Source organism: Akebia trifoliata, chromosome 6 (genome assembly GCF_017979445.1).
Source record: "Akebia trifoliata isolate Shusen 1 chromosome 6, ASM1797944v1, whole genome shotgun sequence".
NCBI classification, from domain to species: domain Eukaryota; kingdom Viridiplantae; phylum Streptophyta; class Magnoliopsida; order Ranunculales; family Lardizabalaceae; genus Akebia; species Akebia trifoliata.
This window is the reverse complement of record NC_141380.1, coordinates 23,141,329-23,167,256: the sequence shown is the minus strand read 5'-3', so window position 1 is coordinate 23,167,256 and position 25,928 is coordinate 23,141,329. Positions and strand designations below refer to the sequence as shown.

The following is a 25,928-nucleotide window of genomic DNA, read 5'->3' as shown; positions in this document are numbered from 1 at the left end:
ATCTTCTCCGTCAATCGGTTTGTAAATAATTTTTTAGCTTATTTATGGTTTTCATTGTATCAATCATTTTGATTGGTAATTTTGATTTATAATAAATTCAAATTGGTCTAAAAACATATTGATTGTTGATTTTCAAGATCGATTGGTAATTAATGATTGGTGATTGATTAAAACGATTATATTATTTTAATGATTCATGATTTGATCAATTAAAATTTCATTTGATTTTTTAGATTTGCCCAATTGGTTGATTGGATTATATTTCTATTGATTGGTTTAATTGGTTGAATTTTAATTCGTGATTGGTCCAATCAACCTTAATTTTGTATCGATAGGTTTGGTGTATCGATAGCTTGTTGATTGGAAAATCAGAGAAGAGGATTGAATATCTCCACTATAAGAAAACTGATAAATAGCGATGACATTTAGCGACAGCTCAATTTTTTCGGTCATTAAAGAGCAATTTAGCGACAAACAAAAATCAAGTCGGTCGCTGTAGAGTTTCTTTCCCACCTTTACCTTCTTGCGTTTATTTCCAAAACCTTTCTTCCCATTCTCACACCTTATTTCCAAGAGCTCACAACTTGAGCTCTCTTTCTTGATCGATCCAAAAACTCACAACTCCCTCACTCAGATCGATCCCTCTCGATCAATCAATCGATTCTAATTCTTCTAAAACGAATTAAATTGGCTGAGAACTAGGGTTTCTTATCGATCACATCAAGATAACTATGTGTGTTTTTGTGTTGTGGATCTAGGGTCTGTTTCAGACAAGAAAGGTCGATTTTATTTTTCCTACTTGATTCAATCGATCTAGGGTATTCGATTCCACAAAACTTAAGATCCAAATTTTCTTCTTCAACAGGTGCTACTACTACAAGGGTTTTCTGCTTCGATCATCTGCTGGAAACACCAATCACCTTCAGGTATAGTTCGATTACATTAAACCTTTGTTAAAACTTAAAGATATGAAGTTCTCTCTTTGTTCTATTTCGATTCATTTTTTAACAACGATTTGATATTTCAGTTGGGACAAAGCTTCAAACTATTATAACACAAAGGGCTCTTGAAATCCAAGAAAGACATGCAGTTTTTCAGGTAATCTTGGTAGTTTGTACTCCATTTCGGTTTTTATTTTGATATTGTGTTTCTTTAAGAGGGGCAAAAAATTGGAGAAATAGGGGTGTTTGGGTGTGGGGTAAATATTGCATTTGCCCCTACACCGATATCACATCAGGATTATATGTAGAAGCTCGGGCATGTAAAGATTTGTATTTGGGTTTAGTTCAAATTCAAACTTGCAGAGACCCACATTGACACTCCTAGTTGTGAATTTGGATAAGACAAAATAGTTAGGCTTGGAAAAGATCATCACCCAATCCTTCATTGAGTCCTGGTTAGTGAGGAAAAATATATTTTCTATCAGGACATGTTTTTCCTATCATTTCTTACCAACCCTAAGCTACTTCAGTTTTCAGCCTTGGTCTCAATTTTTTTTTATCTTCATTAGTGTTATGTCCTGGTCTTGTTAGACCCATCAAAATCATCTTAATTGACTTGTCTCAATTTTATGTCATACTTGGCCATCCTTGGATTCCTTTGAATGTGCTCATTTATGATTTATTCGTTTCTAGTTTTTCCTCTTATCCATCACTATAACTTCAACATTATTCTCTGGTTCTTTGAATATGTTTTTTGGATGTCCAACATTTGGTCCCGTAGAGCATGTTGGTCCTATTGTTCTTGTAAATAGTTTCATTTCAGTTTGTTATGTGGCAATCATGTAACATGTGTTATCCATGCATCTTTTGGACAAAGTGTGTGTCTCACTAGATGTTATGCTTTTGTAAAATACTTTAAGGCATGTTGTTGGGAAAATCTTGTTTTGAGGTCTCATGGTGTAAACCCCAATTGCTTTTTTTTTTTTATTATAAAAAAAATGTCATCCTTGCCAATCAATCACAATTAAATCTCTTTTCTTTGACTATCCATATTAAGATTTTATTGCTTATATAATGTTTTCATCCTATTTATTTGAAAATCCTTTTTTATTGTATGTATTCCTAATTCTAGTTTTGCATTGACTTCGTCTTTAGCTTTATCATTCAACTACATCATTTGCAAATATTGTACAATAAGGAACCTGCTCTTGAATACGAACAATTAATCCGTCTATAATCAATGCGAAAATATAAGGATTTAAAGGTCCTTGATTCAAACCCATTGCAAATGTTAAGTTGTTTCACTACCAACTCTTCTTAGGACAATTGACACTTGAGCAGAAATGTTTTTTGATAATGCCAATGTACTTGTTGGGGTTCATTTTTAAAAATTTGTTAGAGTTGGTTTATAATTAAAATTTGTACTAATGATAGAAGTTATAATTTCAGAAAAGTGTGTTTCCAGTTGGAATGGTTTGTTGTGATGGAGAAGGTCATCTAAATGAGAAGTCCATCCTTTTACAAGGCAGGTACTGAACTGTTTTTGTCTCACCAGTGTACTTTATGTCGTATAGTGTAATTTAATTAACTGGTGGGGGAGTTGTTCTCCCTTCTGTGCCAGATACATGGTGCGTATGTCTAGTCAGATGGAATAGATTTCAGTTTTCCCTCTCACCCATTTCTGTTATTTCAGTTTCTTGGTGATAATCACTTATTCACATATTGTTTCTGATCGACACAATTGCATTTAATCTTACTATAACTATCTGTGGGTTGAGAAACCATACGTGGGTTCCCGCCACACTTCCGAATGGTTCAACACTGCAGGTAGAAATGTTAAAACCATTGCAAGTGTAATTGTATCTTAGGTACCATTATTTTTATAGATCCACTTTTTTTCACCAATTTATGAGTTGCAACAACTCTGCCAACTTACATTCTTCAAAATTCAGTTTTATGAAGTGGACATGGGCTGTACTATATTGCAAAGTTCTAACGTCGCCTGGAAACTTTGAAATATAGCCATTACTTCACTCAACTCTTTTTCTATTTAACAGGTTCTTTTGTTTGGTTTTACGGCTATAGTGGATGCAGGGTCAAGCACTTCAAGAGATCCTGAGGTGGATGAGGATTATAAGATACAATTAGCATTGGAAATGAGTGCAAGAGAGGATCGCAAGGCGGTGCAGATTGAGGCTGTAAAGCAGATTAGTTCGGGTTCTTGCCCTCATCAAAACATTCCGGCTGAAGTTCTTGCTTATAGATATTGAGTCAGTATCCTTTTTCTCTCTCAAATCTGTATTTTATACACACACACACACAAACACACACATACGTGTCACTCTGTTTGCTTATAATTTTTTAGTCAAACTTAATGAATTCTGATAGTGAGACTCCTAATTCGCGAAGAATGTGGATGGTATTATTGCAAGTTAAAAAACACGTTATTTTGAGTGCAGGGAACACATCTATTTTTCCTTCTTGGAATGTGTTTCATTGTCCTGACTTTGAGCAATTTGGTTTTTTCGATGAACATTGCAAGTTCTAATCTAACCTTAAAAGTCTATGTGATGCTTATGCTGGTTCTTTTGACCAAAAAACCTTTCCTTTCTCATTTCAAAAATTAAATTGAATCAAGACTGTAGCATACTATTGTATTTAGAGTGAAAATTTATGTATAGGATACAAACTAATATTTTCTATACTAGTACCTTTCTGGTCATGAAAGTTGTACCACAGACCTAGGGTCAAAACCTGGCCTTCACACTTATATATAAATAATTTTGAGCTTTTTTCAGTTAATTTTAAAGTCAATGGATCTGATGGCCAATACATCGTTAGCTGTGGGTGTATCACCCGCCATGCTTCACTTTCTCCAAGAAATCCCAGACTTCACTCATGTAGACATTGTCTGTATCAACATAGGTACCCTCGAACTAAAAAGCTCAAAACTCCTATGTTTCTTCTTTTATTGTTTATTTACCGTTGAGGTATTGTAAGTCTTGATTGGTCGTGCTCTCATGCTCAACTGTAGAGGACATATGGGCTTGAACATGATGATCACAATCATTCTTCCTGATTGGTCACAGATGATAGGGCCACAGATGATCACCCTCATTCATTTTACTAAGTAACCTGACGACGCATCATAAGCTAATGATTCCTAATGGTGTCGCACACATGGGCACTTTCACCCAATGAAATTGCAAATGCCTTTGTACTCATTTTCCACTTTGCTTCTCAAAGTTGTGGATTGAATCTCTTTATGAGCACACTTGCACTTGGTCCTATTGGCCACAAAACACTTGACCCTCTTGACTAGATCTAATTAAATCATTGTTAATTTTTGTCTCTACTATGTTTTCAGAATCCATATTTTGTCAACATTGTTCTCTCTGGCTATGACAAGGAGACTGGACCATCTCTCTACTAGAAGATCAAGAAGGCAACGTTTTGGCTATGGGTTTTATTTCAATCAAGGATATCAGTGCTCATTTGGGACTATTTTTTTATATTATTTACTTGTGGTGCAGTATTATTGATTGGGGTTGAATAAGGAACTCCCATTTTCATTGAGATAATCTTGTGCATAGCTGAAGTTGAGGAATGCATTTTGGCAGAAGTATATGGTTGTCCCATGAAACCAGTTCCTCACAGAATACAAATCCCTATTCGTTGGATAAAACCTCCAGCAGGCTAATGTGGATGGGGCAGCGAGATTGAATCCAGGTACTGCAGCTGGGGGTGCTATCCTGGGAAATGACAAAGGTGAATTTGTGTGTGCGGGTTATTGGTAGTTCAACCAACAACATGACCGAGTGTTTAGCCTTGTTAAAGGCATTATAGACTTTCATTCTTGTTGGGGTGAGGGTCTTTGGTGAGAGAGATTCAACACTCCTAGTAGACAGCCTGAATGGTGCCATTCTCCCTTGGTGGATGGATCATTGTATATGCGCAATCAGGAGACTCACTTCTAGAGGGACACAGTTTTTCAAGCATTCTTACAAGAAGGGAAATTCAATCGCGGATGCACTTGCTAATGAAGCCATTTCTAAAAGAGAACACAGGGTTTTTAACTCCTTGGGGTCTTTTCCATTTCTTGTAAAACAATGCTTCATGGGGACTAGGCTTGACCTCCCCCCAGATTCGTCTTGTAACATAAGGCAGTTGCCTTACTGTTTCCTCTTTTTGAATACTAGTAAAATGCACGTGCGTTGCACGTGAAATACATGTTTAAATAAAATATGCTTGTCCACACCAAAGATGAAAAACATGGGAATCACAACTTCCAAAGATTGACATAACATTCTAGCGTTGGGACTAATTAATCCTTAAAAAGTCAAACAACAAATAGCCCCGACCCCATATGTAACTCACTAAGAATAGAAATATGTAAGGATGTTAAAAGAAGAGAGACATGATGAGAGATATTATATTGTATTAACAGTCAATTGTATAGCCCAAAAGGACCATTGATCTTACACCTGAAATCAATAGGAACAGTTTGTTTTTTCATTATATCTACACTCATTTAAATTTCAGTTATAACTTAGTTGACTTCCTTTTACTAGAATCCGTCTTCAATCTGTTTACATGCATCACCCAACCCAAAGCACCACCACCACTGTTTGCTTGTTAAGTTGGTTGTTGGGCCCAAACTTGCTGATTGGTTACCTGTTGACTTAACTTCACATCCCTCTGGGCCGATGGAGGACCAAGATTCGGACCTTTGACATTGTGACCCACAGTGGGAAGAGACATGAGAGCAGTCTTAGGATTCTCGGAGATATGTATTTGGAAATGCAATCGTCATTTATGTTAAAGAAGTGATCTTGTACTTTCCTCACTTCAGATCTCACCAGTCAAATGTCATTTTAATCACTTCCTGAAGAATGTCTTCATCAATCTGAAAGAATGGCAATATAAATAATAGTTGGTTAATAATTTTAATGAGCAACAATAAATCGGAGAATAATCCTGAATTATGACATGGCAAAAGAATAACAATGGGAAGATCACATGGACACAAATAGAAAACACCTAAATCCATCAATTAGTTGAGGATCTCTCAACAAACTTTCTAGATACACATTATTTCAAAGATAAAAATTACTCAGAATATTCCAAGAAATTCAATGCATATATACCTTTTTTGACTGTTGTGTTGTATCTGGTGGAGGCACAGCTAAATAGCGTGGAAGATGAGCTTGGAACCATGGGTGCTGACGGATCTCAGGAATTGTCATTCGCTTTATAGGATCAACCACAAGCATCCTTGGAATCAAATCCCTTGCTCCAGGTGATAAATGGCTTGGAAGAGTATAGATTCCACCCTGATGTGGAGGATGGTGCAAATCCAAGGAAGGGTAATATCAATCTGTAAGCAAAAAAAAAAAAGAAATTGACAGAATAAATCTCCAACCCAATGCATGTAAGGGAACCTACCATCTAAAATATTCAGGTCAATATTTAGATTTTAGACATTGTGATGTGTGCGGAAGTGAAATTGAAGTAGTTATGAAAAGATACCTTTATCTTCTTGAACAGGTTGGGAATGTTTTCATCATGAAAAGGAAGAGTACCACAAAGAAGAGCATACAAGATAACTCCATAGCTCCAGACATCTACCTCAGGCCCTTTCCAGAAATAACTTGTAAACGAGATTACTGGTCATAACCTACAGACTTTGAACATTGGCCTAGACAGTCTCTCATAATTCATTCTGCAATATCCAAAAATATAAAGCAAGATTTCTAGATTTTGATGGTATTCCCTCTGTACCTCAGGAGCAGCATAGTTTGGGCTTCCACTACTTGTCTTCAAGAAATGGCCATCCCGCATGATATTGCTCAAACAAAAATCAGCAATCTTGACATTGCACTTTGAATCCAAAAGAAGGTTCTCTGGCTTAAGGTCCCGATGAACCACCATGTTTCTGTGGCAATACTCGACACCAGAAATAATCTGTTTCCAGAAAAACATTGCACTATATTAAAACTATAGAGAGTTTAAGAAAATGTCTCTTTTAAATCATTCAAAATATAACAAAAACATCAAAGAGAAATGATACAGCCAAGAGAATAGATATTTCTACCTGCTGGAAAAAGTTACAAGCTTCATCCTCTTGTAGCCTACCCTTCTTTACAATGTTATCAAAAAGCTCTCCAGACTTCACATACTCCATCACTACATATATATCTGCTTGTGTCTCTATAACTTCACAAAGTCGTATAATATGAGGATGCATGAATAGTCTCAGTATTTTGATTTCTCGTCTCACTGCAAGTATCAAGACATGAATCTCTCAGAATTATTGCAGTAAAACTCTTTCAGAATTATAATATTCAGATTATTTACATTTCCTTGGATTAAGTCCCTTGGGGTGTTGAAGTTACGTGACCTTAAACCTTTTGCCTAATTCCATAATACAAAAAGGATTTCTTAAGAAAACTATATACAATTAAAATAGCAACAAACATAGAATTGGGTATTCAACAACAACTCTTCTTTTAAAGAGGAATAAATGGAGGTTAGAAATTCAGACCACTGAGATGAAATAACAAAAAACTTGACCATATAACATAAAACATAAAAGCACAATTTTTTTTTTTTGTTGAAATTTAATTTAAGTTAAGAGATTGTTAAGGTTTCTTTTATCATTAAATGTAAAGCTTCAGAAACGGCACCTTGCAACAAGAGAACAGTGCCGCAAAAGGCAAACTTGGATAGTAATATTCAAGTTCAAGTTCATATTCGAAACATGAACTGTCCTCTTGCATATAATTTCCTTCGGGAAAATTATCGAGATACTTCCACAGCCTTTGTGCTGAGTTTTACTCCTGGAGTCTTGTCTACCCAAGCTTTTCACAATCATTGTCTGTTCCATCCGTATTGGTAGTTGATAGGTAATATATTTGTGTACTACTGAGATGACAACAAGGCAAACACACAAGTCCCGAGCCTTTGAATAACAATGACGATTGACTAAGTAGAATAATTGAGGAAAAGATCATATACCTTGATGTATCAATTTTTTGTCTCCGTCCAGAATCTAATATAGAAAGCACAACAATATGCTTCTTTCCACTGGTAACTACAAAATTGGCCAAATTCTTTGCAAATTCAATCATCATTCCCTGTTGGTAATTTTTGTGTCAATCTTTCAAGAATTACAAATATTCAAATGAACATAAAACTTAATAAGTAACAAAATACCTACATTAGGCTGAGGAGGGAGAATCTGATCACCAAGCCTCCACCATGGATGTGTCTCTGTCTCACATCCAGGGTGATTGAGAATCATCGAAATATGATTCTCACCAATTGATAGTTCTATTAGATCATATAAGGTGGTTTTACAAAGTCCTACTAAGATGTCTAGAAATAAATAGAGCACAAAAAATGTGCAAGCATGACATACTAAGTTCCAGATGTTGCTTCAACTTTTCTCAAAAAATAAACATTTAAAAACATCAAATATTTCACACCAAAAAGGATACTTCTTGATTTCAGATAATAAACATATGTAGATCAGTTCTAGTAATATCACATCAGAGAAAACTCCAGCAATCATACCTCAAATTTTGAAACCAAAATATTGAGGAACATTTTTCAACAAGGATTGCACATCAGCCCCAATATCCATCACCCCATTATACTCCAATATGTCCACACGCAGGTCAATCCTCTGTAAATCCAAAATATTACTTCCATCCATACCAGACATGTAACTTGAGTTCTTAGTACTCTTCCAAAAATCCATTAACAGAGATACTATTTGATGACCATCTTTATCAATTGATCAAATTTGATTAGTTAGAATATCTATAATACATGGTATGAGTATGAAGTGTTGCACCAAAATTTCATTCAGAAACATATATGAATGAAAACCATAAAAGACAATTTATAGTATAAGAATGTATTTTGATAATATCCCTAACATTAAATAATCATAATATCCTTAATCCCTAAATTTATATAACATACAACAATCCAAAATAAATTTAATAAAAAAATTATTTAACTATTTTTTTAAAATCAGAAATCAGTAATTTATGTATGTTATTCATCAATATTAGCGATCCCCACACATGTGAAACTCAATTTGTTTCGATATCCAATTCTGAATTGTTTTGTTGGAATGTCGAAGATATATGATCTTTCCAAGCAACTTTCCAGAATACTCATATAATTAGGAAAGTCATTCTCCTGTAAATAAAATAAAAATTTAAAAAATAAGTACATTGAATTCTTATAAGATTATTTTTAAAGAAACTAAAATAATAATTGAAATTATGTATTTTCTAAATTAATATTAATTTTTTACCTTCGTCTTCTTGATATCATCGATACTATGTCCCAAAATTTTTGCAGCCTCATTGTTGAATAGTGTTACCCACGTCGAAGCAGTGTCATCAGCAATTTTTAGACGCAGCATATATCTGTAAATGTAATTATTGTTAAAAAATAGTTAGAAAATAATTATTTGACATAAAGTACTTTTAACATTCTTGTAAATTACCTATAAACGATGTCGATTCCTGTTTTGGTACATTTTGGACATTCAAAAATTTTCATTATTTGTTGTACTTTTTTATTGCATATTTTACATGCAATATACCATGGGTCTTGTTCCTTATTTAGCTCCGTTATTTTTATATTGACCTGAAATAAAGGCTGAAACACAACATAAACAATAACATTTATTTTATTAACATTATTATTATAATTTATAATTTAGTAAATAATAACGATTAAAAAAAAAATTTGTGTAATTTATACATACATGATCAGTATCTTCTGGATTAAGAGTGAGTAAATCTTGTAGAGTTACTTGTTCAACCTTGATGTTAGATGGACGAACGACGTGCAAATCAGCAGAATACTCATCTTTTCCAGACAATCTTTTTTTAAACCTATTATATATTATTTTTTGATTTGAACATTAAGACAGTATAAAATTTATATATTAATTATTAATATTATTAATATGTAAATTTAGAAAATTACATACCAGCTCCTCAGTTCAACAATTTCTGCTCTTGAAGAATTGATCTCCACAATTGTATTTTTTGTGGATGATAAAGTGATTCCTATATATTTTAAAAGATATTAATATTAATTACGTATGATACATGATAATGTTTAAAATTAATTAATTAGAAATTCAATCATATATAATTACTATTAACAATTTATTGAAATATAGTAATTTATGACAAACTTCCTTGGAAATTCTGAATTTTCAATGATGTTGCAGCATTTACAGGATTTTCACTGATCATTTCATCAAGTTTTTCACTATAAATCTTTACCAAACTTCCCTATAATGTTAAAATTACGGGAAATGGTGAACTTCAAAGGAAAAAAATAAATAAATATTAGTTTAAGTACTTATAAAATATGTTCAATGTTAATATAATACAAATGATAAAAAATTTGATAATTGATAATATCTTACGATGAATCCAATAAGGTGATTTCTCGTCGAAGAACTTCTGATCAATCAAGCTTTCTTCTGATACTAATTGATTCGCCAAGTCTTGTTACGACTCCTACAACATCTATAATATAAAACATAATTAAAGATATTTTATTTGTAGGAATATGAATTAATATAAAGTTAAATTTATATATTAATCAATCAAGATAAATGAACAAATATCATATATAATTGACAGTATGAATTTTGTACCTATCAAATGATCAAATATTTTATGCTCTGACAGTGAGGAAAGCTTTACAAAGTTGCATTTGATCATATAAATATCGGATGCCACATCATCGATTTCTTCCAATTTACTTTTTCTATCGATAATAAGCTCAAATTTCGTACTCCCAACATTGTATTGTGGGTTTGCTACTTTGATGGTTCCATCCGAAATGGAATAGATATTGTCACATTTTAAATTTGATTTAAAATGATCTATTGTATCATTGAACATTGTCGCCTGGATCCTATCACCCTGTTAATTTAGAAATTATACAATTATTATTTTATATTATATATAATTAAAAAAAAAAGTAATACTAACATTTTCATCAACAAAGATAGCTGTCAAGACTGATCCAGATCCATTTTTGTTATTATAATGATGTGGATCTCCTACTTGTGCAAGACGACACTTCAAGTTCCAATTTGTAACATTTTCGCTCAAAGAAGTAATCATTTGATACTTTGACTTTGTTGATTTGTTATTATTGGACACATCATGACCTGTAAATAACAAATATAATTATAATTAATAAATAAATAAAATAATAATCATTTTCAAAAATTTAAGATAACATTTAACAAAATAATTCTTGTAATAATAGTTTGTCATGAGCATGCTTTTTAACATTCTATATAATATTTTTTTCTTATGATGTGATTTATTTTAATAAAATTAATAACGTTGGTTGTAATCAATTAAATAAAATGTTGAACTTACTCATATATCTCAGTATATACAATATTTTTTGTATATCCCGCTTCATCATCATTTGCAGATAATGACTTTATAAGAAATCTTGTTGTTGATCTGGAGACACCCCTTGACATTGCCACATAGAGTTGTCCATGTGAGAAGACTGGTTCTGGCAAATATATACCAATATGTGGTATAGTTTGCCCTTGTGATTTGTTTACAGTCATAACAAATGCCAATCGGATTGGAAATTGTTTTCGCTTGAATGTGAAAGGATATTCCTCATTCTCCGCTGGATATAATGGAATTCTAGGTAGAAAGACTTCTCTTCCAATGTACTGTCCAATAGCAATCTCTGCATGTATAACATTTTTCTCAAAACCACGACAAATCAGGCGTGTCCCATTGCAAAGTCCGTTTGATGGATCTAAATTTCTCAATAACATAATTGGACAATTGAGTTTCAAGACTAACTTATGTGGCGGGAGGCCATTAGGTGTCAGCCCATTCAAAATCTCTAACTGATAATTGTTATTAGTCTCATCTACAGCACTATCAAAACTATAGTAAATAACTTCATCGCCGGGAAAACTATTAATAACCAAATTGTTCAGATCATCAACATACTCATTCTTCGTAGCCAACAATGCCCGTTCTGTTATATATTCTGAACAATGACCCTTTTCATGTATGGAAGGAAAAACTGTATCAATAAGTCGATGCTTTGATTTCTCTTCATCTTCATATTTAATCAACATGTCATTTGGAATTTTTATAACATCTTGAAAAATCGTTTCCTCAATACCGTCGCCAATACGTAATAGTAAATTACAAAAATCTACATCACTTTTAGCACGCATATTGGTCTTCAACTGAATTTTTTCCATCTTTGGCCATAAGTATGATTTTACTAAACTGGAATCTATGGCTTGTGTTCTTGTAGCTCGACGTACAATAGGAAGAACTTGCCTGAAATCCCCACAAAAAACAAGTACCTTACCTCCAAAAGGTAATTTTGAATCCATAATATCTTGTAAAGTACGATCGAGAGCTTCAATTGCTAGTTTCTTTGACATAGGAGCCTCATCCCAAATAATTAATTTTGTCACTCTTATTAATTCGGCGAGACTGCTTTGTTTGGGAATGCCACACATGCTCGAATGATTAACAATCAAAGGTATTTTAAATCTTGAATGTGCTGTTCGACCCCCAGGCATAATTCCTGCAGCTATACCTGATGTTGCTGTAGCTAGAGCAATGTTATTAGTTGATCTCACATGAGCAAGTAATGAACGATATAAGAAAGTTTTCCCAGTTCCGCCCAGTCCATCAACAAAGAAGACACCGCTTTTGTTACGATTGATTCTATCAACGATAGTAGTAAAAGCCCCCAATTGGTCTGAATTAAGAAGGTCACATGCAAGAAGATCATCTGGTGGTGTGAATACTGCCATTTCATCTTGTATATCTTTCAATCGACTAATTCCATCATTGCTTGGCAAGTTGAGTATTGGCAAATCATAATCTTTAACTTTTTTTCCCATACTTTCAAGAAAATTATTTATATCCTTCAATACTTCTCGACTTAGATATTCAGATGGTAGAGCAGCAGATTTACAATAATCTTCAGACATAGATTGGAAAAAAGTTTCCCATAACAGCTTGACGTTATTTGGTTCACAATACACTAATATTGTAGCAAATAGTCTTCGAAGTGCAAATGGCATCTGATATAATTCTGCTTCTTCCAAACAACGAAAAGGACCGTTATCATTCTCCAAAATACCATGTATTTGAGCAGATTCTCGAAAAGTATTATAACGAATTCCATCGACAGTTAACAAATAATCATATGATATCGGACCCCGCACATGGTTTAAAAGCATTCTCAAATAATACCTTTCACCTTCAGAAGGATTTGCTGCACTAACTCGACCAATCGCACGTTTTGATTTTCTCCTACTCCAACTTTTTGGTGTTTTATTCCAAACGTAATGTTCAGGGAATTCTCTATAAAGATATTTTCGAGCATCTTGATCACTGACATTCATATTGAAGAATTCTGTTAACATCGTTCATGCTGGAAGATCTTCGCGAAGTAATTGTGACAAGTCTTTATTTTTCCAGTATGTGACAAAATTCTGATTTGATAGGTGTAATTGCAGAACTGTAATGGATGGGTAAACTTCATTTAAATGGAACTCATATATCCTCCACATTGCTTCTGGTGGAGAAACCCACCGAGCATCTTGATAATTTCGAATTTCATCAACCCTTGCTTTAGAACCATCTGAATCTATATGTACGGCTATACGATCATGCCCCTTGTAAATGTACTTATATAAGTACTTAACAGCAGATATGCTTGAGCAAACTTCAACGTTTATGTGACAATTGTACCTTTTAAGAAGGTATGGATTGTAAGGCACAACCCATCTATTATCGAGATACGCTTTCCGAACTTCTACCTGACGTCCATTATTTCTTCTTCGATAAATAGGATAAGAGTCTTTTGCTTCAGTTGTTGTTTCAGAGAATGATCTTGGATAATGAAATTTACATGTTCCTTTTATCATACAAGGGGAACTCTTCCTCAAATTGCCGCATGGACCATGCATCATATGCTTTACGACTCTCGCATAAAGTACGGGGTCTATATCTTGATTTGGTATTTCTGCCGTAACAATTTCATCATAATCTGCTGGGGTCAACACCTTATCTGTATTTTCTAAGATAATCAAGAAATGAGCATGTGGTAAGCCTCTTTTTTGAAATTCAATAACATGAACATGAGCAGCAACTTGTCCAAATATCTGATCCTTGAATAATATATTCTTCAAGTCTTCGATCTTTGATCTAAATACACGAGTTGTCAGATCTGGTCTGTTGAAAGTTTTTTCGAAAGGTCTTAATCTTGAAGTTATATCCTCCCATTCTGGATTACATGTGATTGTGAGAAAAATATCAGGCTTGCCAAAACGATGTACCAAGGCCATTGCATTTAAATATCGCTGATGCATATCACGAGGACCACCAACAAAAGAAGCAGGGAGCACAACTCTTTTTCCCACTTTATCACCCCTAACTTCACCAAGAGTCACACTATCCACTATACCTTGATATAATTCTGAACGAATTTTATCTTGATATTTGTAGTAGAAGTCAAGTCTTGTTGTCTCGATCTTGATATACATATCAACCACAAATTGTTGAAATAGACGTCCATTGTATAATAATACAGTTCTAAGATGATCTCTTATTTGAAATAGGTAGCAATAGTATTCTCTATAAGAGACGCATTTGGCAGCTTCTTTGACGGTATCTATAACAGAGACTTCTATTAATTTATTTAGATACACATAAGTGTAATGAATTTTGCAAATAAAATAACGATAATTATATTTATGCTATAATTCAAAATTTATAACTGTAAATTCTTAGATAGGTACCTTGCTCTTTACGTAAGACTTCGTCAAAATCTTCAGATATTGGTTGTGTAATATGCGATACTGATGACTCAGAACATGTATTGCTCTTATTTCCCTTAGACTTGCTTATTCTTTGATGCCACCCAGTTTCTCCAGAAGGAAACAATAAAGGATATTGTAATGGGTCGTAACAACCATAATATGGTTGTACTTTATATGAACTTCCTCCATGACCATGCACCATTATGTCCCTTTCATATCTTCCTTCTAAATTATTTCTCTTAACCCATACCGTAGCAACTTGTGAAACAGATGGAGCATTGTAAACACGTTGATCTAGACCACAATCTCTTTTGATTATGATTTTATGATCTTCTAACAATGATAAACTCCTTAAACTCCTTAAGAACATAGAATACGGATTCATATCAAGGATTGATATTAATTTTTCTATGATTTGAGATTTTAAAATTGGAAGATGGTGTATTCTATTCATAACCTCATTTTCAGTATCATAGAAATATAATTGAAGAAACTTAGCATGTCCATCAGTTGGTATCAAACTGGTTATATAATGATAGACCTGACCCTGAACTTTGAAAGTATATACACCACCCTTCTTGTTGGCCAGTTCTTTGTCTACCTTAGCACCCATTGATGTGAAAGCGAAAGCACTATTATAAGTACGGATAAATTCTTGAAATTCCTTAGATTCGTCTGTTTGAGAAGTAAACAAGTCGAACAATTCCATAGGTGCGGGATTGATATTTAATACAACTTCACCATTGCAACAACAAAATGATGGAGGTTCAAATTTCAACTTTATAGCACGACAATATTTACAATATCCACTTGTCTTAACAATATGCACCTCCTTAAACTCTGGTATCATTCTCTTTTTCACGTGTTTGGTACTACCTTCTGAAGAATGTGTAACAATATTTTTATTTTTTGTTATACCACCTATATACATCGAGAAAAATTGATTAATTTATCTTCTATTTATCATTTGTCAATTTTTAAGATTTAAGATTTATTAGGAATATGTATATTATAATACTTAGAATAGTATGAGAGTACACCTTGGAAGGGTGTCCTTAGAGAAGAGTTGGACAACAAGATGCTTTGTCTATTCATACTTAATATATCGTCGTTATTGTGATCAATACTCTGAATTCTTTCACTGGTGCTCTAATAATTCATCCTCCTTTTCTTCAGTTGTTCAGCTTTGCTATGTTCGTCCATCTTAGCATTTCGCTGACGAGCTTGAATACGTCGTAACTCTTTCTATATATGCAAATTAAGAGTATATAGTTTAGAATTAATGTAATTGAAATATGATTAATAGCAGAAGAATCTAATGAAAATTTATTGCTTATGTTGCTCAGTTGAAATTTTGCAATATTATTTTTTAACAAACGTAAAATCAATGACTAAGAAAATTTTAATATAATTGTATTATAACATATAATAATATATAATATATAATATATAACAAAAATTTAAATAATATAATAAATATAAATATAATTTAAATAAATGATAAATATTGACATAGACATGCGATATTATTTTTTAACAAACGTAAAATCAATTACTAAAAAAAATTTAATTTAAATGTTGGCATAGACATGTGATATGTATCATAAAGATGATTTGATTATTATCTCCATTAATTCTTATTGAATTAATGATTTATAATAAGTTTGAACATGCAATTGATTATTTTGATTAAACGGAGCAAATTTCTACTATAATCATATATCATTTATCATTTATAATTATAATTATAATTTTATTAATATTAATATTAAATTAATAATTAATAAATTAATAAAAATAAAAAAAAATTATTAGTGCATATGCATATTTAAATTAAGAAAAATAAATAATAACCTTTTTTTCCATTGTTTGTAACATTCTCATGATTCTTCTTGGAATTAAGTCTGCTTGCATGATGAGAACTTTCAGCCATTATGATCGTATTATAGACGACAAAGATGAAGAGTTCCTGTAAGAAAATGAAATTAATATATTGTTATATTAATTTTGAATGAAGAATTGTTCATTTCAAAGAATATTTTTATTGGATTTGGTACAACTAATCATTTTAGTATTATTGTCATTATTAGATAATCCAATTACATAAATAAAAAGAACAACTAAAATAGAAAGAATATAGAATTATTAGAAATAGAAATATAAAAATATAGAGAAATATAAATTATTATTATTAGATAATAATGTGATAAATGAAAAGGGAACATTGAGCAGAACACATTCAACCAACACCATATTAGGACAAAAAATGATACAATTATACCACAACCAATAGATTTTTAGCATTAACACAAAAATAAAATACGAAGTATAGACCAAGGTTGATGTAGACAATGAACCAAATGAGTAAACAATAGACATCATTTGAGTGGCCTAATAAAATAGATTGTAGATTATCATTAGAAGTATTAAGAATATTTCTGTAAGTACTCATAACAATTTCTTTTTCATCTTTCATACATATACATATTAGTCCAATTTTTGTTCTAATACAATTCTATATTCTTTACATGACGCTATGTGACTCTAACAACTTAAAGTTGTCTGCAACACCTTCGGATGGTGGACTAATGACAACATCATAGTTAGAGTACTTTTCTTCATCTTTTTCCTTATTCTGACTGGATTGGAGATTTGTGATGCTATGTGACTCTAACAACTTAAAGTTGTCTGCAACACGTTCGGGTGGTGGACCAACGACAACATCATAATTAGAATACTTTTCTTCATCTTTTTCCTTGTTCTGACTGGTTTGGAGATTTAAATCATTGAACTGGACATATTGCTTAGATAACATTTTTTTTTATAGAAATAAGTTGATTCGTGCTAGATATAGGTTCCAAATATCGATATCGAGAGTGTACTACTCTTTTACGAGCTGTTGTCTTGAAGATGGCCATGTCCTACATTTGAAAATGAAGTTATGAGATAGTAATGACATAATTTGGTAAGAATTACATATCACCTAAGATGGATCTTAATTTCTATGTCCTACCAACAAATTTTCTTCAAATCTATCAGAAATTTGAGTTAACATACAAAAATTACATTTGAAGAATGTAGAATTTCTGATCATGTATCTCTCCCTTGAGATCACTGTAGCATTACAACTACAAATGGAAAAATCAGAAACGTTTGCAAGAACAACTTAAGGTATTATGTTATTAAAACTTAATAGGATGGTAGTAAAGAAATTGTAACCCATATGTCCATCTAGCAAAACAAATGCCACTTAATAGTGGCACTAATACGTAAATGGAACTAATACAAAACTATCCATTATGAGTTTATAAGCCATTATAAACAAGCACTGCCATAAGAAGATGGAAACCATATAACATAGATTTTCTTTTATTATCCGCAAAATTGACCAAAAAAAAAAAATATAGGGAAATAATTTTGAGTTTTCGACATATGCAAATCAGAATCAGAAATTATAAAGAAAAAAAAATTAATGAAAAAAACATATCCCAGCCATTTTATCAAACGGTTGGCATGTATATACTTAATTCTGAAAGAATTAAATATTTAAATATTTAGTTAAACTAAGAAGATGACCGAAAATAAATAAATTAGGAGACCCAAGAAAAACCTGATCACATATGCTATAAATCATATTTATATCATATAATTCAACAAGAAAAAACATATTCTATTATAAAGAGATTAAGAAAAATAAAACTAAAAGAAAAGAAAAACAAAAAACAAAAATATTATGACCGGAAAAAAATAAATTAGGAGACCCAAGAAAACACATATGCTAAAAATAATATTTATGTCATATAATTCAATAAGAAAAAACATCTTTTATTATAAAGAGATCAAGAAAAGTAAAACTAAAAGAAAGGAAAAATAAAAAATAAAAATATTAGAAATTGTGTTTAAATCTCTTACCGAAAAATTGGAGGGATTAGAGGTCGAAGTTGATTGATGTTAATGAGAAGAATGTTAGAATATTATTGTTTGTAGGCGTAAAAATTATATTCAATGAATTTTTGGCCTTTCTCCAGTTAATAGTTAATCTTAATCGGTGAACTCCAATCGTTAGATTTAAGCAATTTTATTGTTGATTTGAAATCAAATGTTTCTTACTCGTTAGCCTAGCACAAGTGTAGTATATATGCATCTAATACATACAAATCTCTCTCAGAAATAATATGAGTCAAATTTTTAAAGAGACATCTATTCTTTAGTCATCCAGCTCTAGTTCTGTGGAGAACATGTTCAATTTCTCCATCATTGCATATAATAGAACCTTTATCATCCTTTTTGCATGTTGCAAGAGAAAATTTATCCAATTTTGGAATTGTGTTAAGAATAATTTGACTTTCTTGTTTGCAACAATGTAGGTAACTTGGGACCTTTATGTTTGACAGGTAGATGATTCTACATTTAATTGTGAAAATAGAAGACTTGACTTGCTTGATGGCCTTGCACAATTTAGGATGGATCTAATGGAGCTATTTGTGGATATCTGTCAGCTGCTAGGCTCTCCTACATTCGTGCAATAGGTGTGTTGCACTGAAACTACTTCTATTACTGGTATATAAAATATAGAGCTGTGATAAAATTACATTAACTAAAATAATTTGTTACCATTACTTTTTGGTCAACTGTCGGTGGTTTCCTTATTTATGTAATAGAGTTAATGGGTGACAATGGCAAGTCGTAATGAAGATCTTCACTTCAGTTTTATATGTCTAGGAAAAAAAACTCTTCCCAAAATTATTTTAGAATGTGTTTGTGTTATGCTTTTTAGACTCCTATGCGTATTAGTTGGCATATTCTGGGTATAATCATGCCTTGAAAAAAGTCATAACTATATATAGAGTTGAATGGCGAGATTGGATTCGTGATACGAACCACAAATAGTCGGTCATCATGTTAGACTTGATTGGTAAAGAGGTTAATACTATGTTGTTTGTTTGATAACAGTATCTGTTGGTTCATCTAAGAGTGGACTACAATCTATAATCACTGCAGAACATACAAGTCATTTGTAAATGCTGATTTCAAATGATAAATTGGAGGCAACTCCCTAATCATTGCAGAACATACAATGTTGTTTGTTTGATAGCAATATCTGTTGCTTTCTCTTAAAGGAACTTCGGCACAGCTATGATTGCAGGCCCCATGTTCCCATTATATCTCTTTAGAACCCCATGACCAAAAGTATACAAATAATCGACCCGCCACAACAAAATTCAAAAAGTGGGATTCTAAAAATATTTATTCATCCCAGATATCGAAACCAACATTTTCGATCAAAACTTGAATGGTTCTCCAAAAACTATGAATATCAAATCAAATTACTATCTGATCCAAAAGTTCTACCAAATGAACTCTGATTTCCTAAATCTCCTACATGAATCGTGCTACCCAAAGCTTCTATGCTTTCCATTGAAGTCAAGGAAGAAATACAGTACAAGCATCAATTGTAAAATCAATGATGAGAATTAACCAAAAAATAGCAAACATCTATAGATTGAATCACTAAATTTCATCTAAAGACATGAACAAAAGTACATAAATCTAATATAAAAAAAAAAACAACTCCAAACCTGGAGAACAAAAAATTTCCCAAACATATATAGATTGGATCACAAAAAATCATCATAAAACATAAATAGCTCTAAATTTGAGGGGGGGGGGGGAAGTCATCTTCAAAACAAAAATGTTGTCTCTTGTCAATCTTAAATGTTTAGATTTTCAAAAAGTACAATCAAAGACACAAACATGAAAAGATCACTTGCCACACACGTAGGGTTCAAACAAGCCATGTGTTTCTTTAATATCCAAAGCGGAAAAAAAATGCTAGCCTCATCCAAGAAGAATAAGAAGAAGAAAAACAACTTGAAACAAAGTTGAAAGCTATATCCAAACTTGCGACTAAGAATCATGATGAGGGTACTCCATATCAGGTTTGTGCTTCCTTTTGGGTAATATTAACACATCTTAGTTCACATCTAGCACTAATAATTTAAGGTTGGTTGGATACATTAAAATGATATTATACACACGACAAGCACTCTACATGTTTTTAAGTCAAAATGTTGTGTCCTCCACATGTCTCGAAACATCAAAAAAAACCTTAACAATTTGATAATTTTAGAGAAAATAAAAGGCATCAAAAGGGATAGAACAAAATATGACATCAATACGTTTGTTATGACTTGCTTGTTACATGGTCCATTTGGTAAACAATTTAGTTTCATGTTAATCATTGGGAATTATTAGTTTTGTGATTGTACGTTTTTTTAGTGGAGAAAATTTATAAACTACCAATATTTCCTCTAAAGCTTACATTCAGGATTGTGGTTTGTGCAGGGATTCGTACACCGAGTAGAAGCCGATGAAGTGTTCTTGAAGTTTGCTAAAGACTTGCATTTGCATCATCGTGATGGGGACCTCTATGACATTAGGTTCACCTATAATAGGGTGAACATGAGGCGTTTATATCATGCTGTCCATGCTGCAGAGAAATTAGAAACTGAGTTCCTCTTTCCATCTCAATCTTCTATAAGGAGATCTATCAAAGCAACCCCGGTGGTTCCTTTGACTCTGTGTCTCAACGAGGAATAGATGGTTTCTGTTGAGATGATCCTTGCCTGCAATGGGGCCCCACCTTATGTGATCCATGGACCCCCAGGTACCGGTAAAACAATGAGACTCGTAGAAGCGATCTTACAGTTGTACACAACAAGAAAGAACTATCTTATTCTTGTGTGTGCATCCATGATCCCCATATCCCATTTATGCCTAAAGGAAACAATTGTTGTTTTGGCTGGAGACCAAATGCAATTAGGTCCCGTCATTTACTCCAGAGGTGCGGAGACATATGGATTGGGGAAATCATACTTGGAGAGGCTGTTTGATTGTGAGTTTTACCGTAGCGAGGATGAAAATTTTGTGACAAAGTTGATGAGGAACTATCGGTGTCACCCATCCATATTGGAGCTACCCTCGAAACTTTTCTACAATGGGGATTTGATTGCTTCTAAAGAAGAGACATGTTCGTCAATGGATGCTTTGGAGAAGCTCCTTCCGAACAAAGAATTTCCGGTTCTTTTCATTGACATTCAAGGATTTGATGAGAGGGAGGGTAATAATCCATCATGGTTTAATCCATTTGAGGTTAGTAAGGTAATTGAGATCATCAAGAAGTTGAGAGCAAGTAACAATCTTAATGAGGCAGATATTGGGTAATAACACCTTATCGTCAACAAGTACTCAAAATAAAGAATGCTCTCGAAGAGACACTCGATATGCCTTATGTGAAGGTGGGGAGTGTAGAACAATTTCAAGGGCAGGAGAGACAAGTGATAATTATATCTACCGTCAGGTCGACTATCAAACATAATGAGTTTGACAAGTACACTATTTGAGATTTCTTAGCAATCCAAGGAGGTTTAACGTTGCTATTACCCGGGCTAGATCTTTGCTTGTTATCGTTTGTTTATTTGTTTCAACTTTTGGAGTGTGACATCCAAACGATGGGAAAAAAAAAAAAAATTCTGAGATGTGTGTTGCTGGCAGCAACATACATTTAAAAAAAAAAAAAAAACTTGAGATGTTGTTGTGTTGGCAATATGTTGTGTGTGTGTGGCAGCAACATGATAATATAAAACAGAGTGGATTAATTGATGTTTTTCCATCAATGGCCCACTTTTCCCTGCCACTTACTTGATCCTGCATTAAGGTACTAAAAAATTACACAAACGCTCCAAGCCGTTAAAGCCTCTTGCATCCATTGAAAATTTGATTATTTCCACAACAAAAAAGATAAAAGATGGTAACAAGCCACCGAACTTTTCAACCTTGGCATGGCCCAACCACTTAAAATGATGAACCAATGAAACAGTACTTAAAATATTTTATGTCAACAACCACCCAGATTTTTAAATCTACTCCCAATTGAACTGGCGACTTACTGAACTTAGTGCCCTCACTGATTCAAAGTGTGATTGGAAGCCACTACCAAACATCCATATCTTTACCTACTCAGAAGTTTGTTGCCATACTCAAAATTCTATTCACTTTGTTGAGCTTTCACGAACCACACAACCAAACATCTCAAAAACATCATTCTGCACCAAATGCCAATAATTGATATCATAAATAGTTTAACCTCCACCACAAGTAAGAATCCTAATTTCTACACCACCATGCCATTTCTTTCATTTAAAATGATGAACCAATGAAACAGTACTTAAAATATTTTATGTCAACAACCACCCAGATTTTTAAATCTACTCCCAATTGAACTGGCGACTTACTGAACTTAGTGCCCTCACTGATTCAAAGTGTGATTGGAAGCCACTACCAAACATCCATATCTTTACCTACTCAGAAGTTAGTTATCAAACATCTCAGAAACATCATTCTGCACCAAATGCCAATAATTGATATCATAAATAGTTTAACCTCCACCACAAGTAAGAATCCTAATTTCTACACCACCATGCCATTTCCTACATTTGTGTCACCTCTTAAGAGCGAATCAAAAAGACGTGTGCACAGTTAGTTCCATAGGTAGGTGGCTAAGCATGTCAAGCCATATCTACTTGATTAAATTGATATCAGCACATCTGTCTTGGAGTGTTGTATGTCAAGGAAATCCAAGTATTAAAACCAGAAAAAAAAAATAATACAGTAATACATGCGATTTGTACAAGAAGGAATAACTACATGATGATCCTGGCATAAGAACCATGGTTTGGGAAATATTAAGACTTCATTGAGAACCATGGTTTGACATTCACCCAAAAAAGAGTTGGGCTAGGACAAAAGGGTTGAACTGGGCGAATTGATTGGGTTGGCAACAAAAAAAATAACAAAAAAATAATAATAATAACAAAAACAAAAAAATTGTTAGTGTTGCTGGCAGCAACATAAAATTTTTGTTTAATAAATTTTTTTTAAAATAAAAAAGGAAAACAAAATAAATCAGAAGAACAAATAAATTCCATAGAAATCCCAGAATCTTTAATTTCAATTCTCTATGTATGAACAAAAGAACCAGAATCCACAAACCAACATCTCAACATTTTGCTATTTCAACTCTCAATGTATCATCAAAAGACCCATAATCCACAAACCTACATCTCAATATTTTTCTCTACCTAATATAGCATCCAAAAAGAAAACCCAAAACAAAAAAAAATCAGAGGAAACCCACAAATAAAATCCATAGAAATCTAAGAATATTTTATTACAACTCTCTATGTATCAACAAAAGAACCAGATTCCACAAACAAACATCTCAACATAGAGATCACAAAGATGAGACGAACTTTAATCAGAAATAACATAGAAAACTAAAATAAAAATTCGAAACATATAAATCTTACCTGATTTGTCCAATAAGTAGAAGAGTTATGAAGTAAGTTATCTCAAGCCCTAGAGATCGAATACTTGTTGATTGTTGATGAGTAACATAGAGATCACAAAGATGAGACGAACTTTAATCAGAAATAACATAGAAAACTAAAATAAAAATTCGAAACTTATAAATCTTACCTGATTTGTCCAATAAGCAGAAGAGTTATGAAGTAAGTTATCTCAAGCCTTAGAGATCGAATACTTGTTGATTGTTGATGAGTAGATTGGGCGAGAGAGAAGATTTGATTGTTGTTTGTTGATGCCCTAGAGATCGAATACTTGTTGATTGTTGATGAGTAGATTGAGTGAGAGAGAGAAGATTTGATTGATGTTTGTTGATGAGGAGATGTGGTTCTTTAACTGAGAATATAGATTCGAAGCAACGCGAACTCTAAAAACGGTTGCAACGGAAACGGTTGCAATCGAAGAGTTGCAAACTGGTTGTTCGTTCCGATTGAAGTGATGATGACGATGAGGATGAGAAGCACAGCAAACACGATGGATTTGTCCATTTATAGAATCTTCGAAATACTTCTCATATGGTGTTGTCATCGATTCGAGGAGAAGATGAGAGTTGAAGAATGGGTACTCCAATGGATCTGGTTTTCCAAAGGAGAAGAATTTAATTAACAGAAAAGTAAAGGGTATTATTGTAGAAGATTCAAAATTAGAAGGATATTATTGTCAATAAAAAGAAAGGGTATTATTGTCAACGTAAAAAGTCGTACCAACCCGTAGTCATTTGCCTAACCCGGCCCAACTTGACCTTGGGTTTTTTTGGAAGCCCAGTCCAATTTGAGGCTGATCAACCTAGACAAGTAAGTTGTGTGGATGCATTCATCAGAATATATTGATTTTAATTATTAATTTTTTTTATATAAAGAAATTAGTACATACTGACGGCTGTAAAGTCCGTTGGTAAATATGTAAACAAGTAGTAAAAAAATATATTTTCTCCACTAAAATTTTTCTCACATGCAGAACATTTTCCAGAAAATAGGGATATAGCAATGTTTGGTTGATATGGCCAGTCTCTAAAGCTATTACTGACAAGGGGAACAGCGACGCATGGCGACGAGGAACCTGACCGTCAGTATAACATACAACAACGGTTGTATGAGCCTATAGTGACGGTCTTGACCATCGGTAGAAGCGATTTTTCTTGTAGTGCTCATTGTGTTCTTTGCCGAAATGCTAATGAAGAAAATGACCATTTGCTCTTCAATTGCAATTATAGTAGCGAAGTGTGGAAGAAAGTCCTGTCCTTGGTTGGTATTACAAGGGAAAATGTAGGGAATGTGGAGGACAAAGTTACTTCCATTGGTAACCACCCGAATATTTTGAATATCCTTAGTATTTCTTTTTGTCCCACGATCTACCATATTTTGCGCGAGCGCAATCGCAATCGCAATCGCATAATTTTTGAAGAGTGAGATCTCACTGGTGAGGCTCTTCATCATTCAATTTTGTCAGATGTTCGAGGCAAGTTTGAAGGCATGTTTACTTATAATCACCATGAGTTGAACCTTATTCGAAGTTGGGGATGCAAAGGTAGCATAAAAACCAAGCAACAACAGGTTGTTCGTTGGAAACCACCTCCTATAGGCTTCATTAAATTGAATACTTATGGGTCTCTTTCTGCTGGGGTGCTGGCTACGGATTTATTGCTAGGGATGACAATGGAGAGCTTAATAGAGCTGGTTTAG

At 33.0% G+C, this 25,928-nt stretch overlaps 3 protein-coding genes and 1 pseudogene across 23 annotated transcripts in view; 2 read left to right on the top strand and 2 right to left on the bottom strand.

The window, feature by feature from the left end:
* LOC147400434 (uncharacterized) overlaps nt 1-5,797 on the top strand; it is a 10,395-nt gene extending 4,598 nt beyond the window's left edge. For 6 of the 13 annotated variants that reach the window (XR_015179334.1, XR_015179333.1, XR_015179331.1 and 3 more), the window contains 5 exons: nt 866-926; nt 1,028-1,098; nt 2,391-2,470; nt 3,027-3,211; nt 4,309-5,797. Coding sequence is in view for 2 of the 13 variants with exons in the window: in XM_086446115.1 (XP_086302241.1) it covers nt 866-926; nt 1,028-1,098; nt 2,391-2,466; nt 3,027-3,211 (393 nt within the window). In the remaining 11 variants the exon portion in view is untranslated. Of the gene's footprint in view, nt 1-865; nt 927-1,027; nt 1,099-2,390; nt 2,471-2,998; nt 3,212-4,308 lie in introns of all 13 variants that reach the window. The other 7 variants (XR_015179335.1, XM_086446115.1, XR_015179336.1 and 4 more) reach the window with 4 other exon arrangements.
* LOC147400433 (SNF1-related protein kinase catalytic subunit alpha KIN10-like) lies at nt 4,477-7,125 on the bottom strand. Its single transcript, XM_086444588.1, has 5 exons — nt 7,036-7,125; nt 6,723-6,905; nt 6,089-6,274; nt 5,801-5,847; nt 4,477-4,693 (listed from the first exon to the last, which is right to left on the bottom strand). Exons 1-5 carry the CDS (start codon nt 7,123-7,125, stop codon nt 4,477-4,479), a joined length of 723 nt encoding a protein of 240 aa, XP_086300714.1.
* LOC147400432 (replication protein A 70 kDa DNA-binding subunit B-like) lies at nt 6,132-24,887 on the bottom strand. Of its 9 annotated transcripts, XM_086446122.1 has the most exons (15): nt 24,361-24,887; nt 24,192-24,254; nt 16,678-16,792; nt 10,639-11,160; nt 10,405-10,507; nt 10,168-10,298; nt 9,958-10,036; nt 9,730-9,859; nt 9,466-9,620; nt 9,271-9,385; nt 7,959-8,077; nt 7,036-7,220; nt 6,723-6,905; nt 6,471-6,625; nt 6,132-6,318 (listed from the first exon to the last, which is right to left on the bottom strand). In XM_086446122.1, the coding sequence occupies exons 6-12, from the start codon at nt 10,226-10,228 to the stop codon at nt 7,160-7,162; spliced, it is 720 nt and encodes a 239-aa protein (XP_086302248.1). In that variant the 5' UTR covers nt 10,229-10,298; nt 10,405-10,507; nt 10,639-11,160; nt 16,678-16,792; nt 24,192-24,254; nt 24,361-24,887; the 3' UTR covers nt 6,132-6,318; nt 6,471-6,625; nt 6,723-6,905; nt 7,036-7,159. The 9 variants fall into 9 exon arrangements, with proteins under 9 accessions (XP_086302248.1, XP_086302243.1, XP_086302246.1 ...); XM_086446117.1 differs by lacking the exons at nt 6,132-6,318; nt 6,471-6,625; nt 6,723-6,905; nt 10,639-11,160; nt 24,192-24,254 and adding an exon at nt 7,628-7,865 and having other exon boundaries at nt 7,082-7,220; nt 24,361-24,883; XM_086446120.1 differs by lacking the exons at nt 6,132-6,318; nt 6,471-6,625; nt 6,723-6,905; ... (2 more) ...; nt 10,168-10,298; nt 10,405-10,507 and adding an exon at nt 7,628-7,865 and having other exon boundaries at nt 7,082-7,220; nt 10,979-11,160; nt 24,361-24,883.
* Nucleotides 20,740-25,928, top strand: LOC147400431 (putative RNA helicase SDE3; annotated as a pseudogene).

What these genes read in the sequence shown, in the direction of transcription:
- LOC147400433 (XM_086444588.1), bottom strand. Translation starts at nt 7,125, where the DNA reads ATGGAGTATGTGAAGTCTGGAGAGCTTTTTGATAACATTGTAAAGAAG. An exon ending in CTTGTAACTTTTTCCAGCAG is followed by an intron (nt 6,906 to 7,035) that starts GTAGAAATATCT and finishes TTCTGGAAACAG; the next exon opens with ATTATTTCTGGTGTCGAGTA. An exon ending in ATTAAAATGACATTTGACTG is followed by an intron (nt 4,694 to 5,800) that starts GTGAGATCTGAA and finishes GTCATTTCCCAG; the next exon opens with GATAGCACCCCCAGCTGCAG.
- LOC147400432 (XM_086446117.1), bottom strand. Translation starts at nt 10,228, where the DNA reads ATGATCAGTGAAAATCCTGTAAATGCTGCAACATCATTGAAAATTCAG. An exon ending in ATCCAGAAGATACTGATCAT is followed by an intron (nt 9,621 to 9,729) that starts GTATGTATAAAT and finishes GTTGTGTTTCAG; the next exon opens with CCTTTATTTCAGGTCAATAT. An exon ending in CAAAAAATTGATACATCAAG is followed by an intron (nt 7,866 to 7,958) that starts GTATATGATCTT and finishes TTGTCATCTCAG; the next exon opens with TAGTACACAAATATATTACC.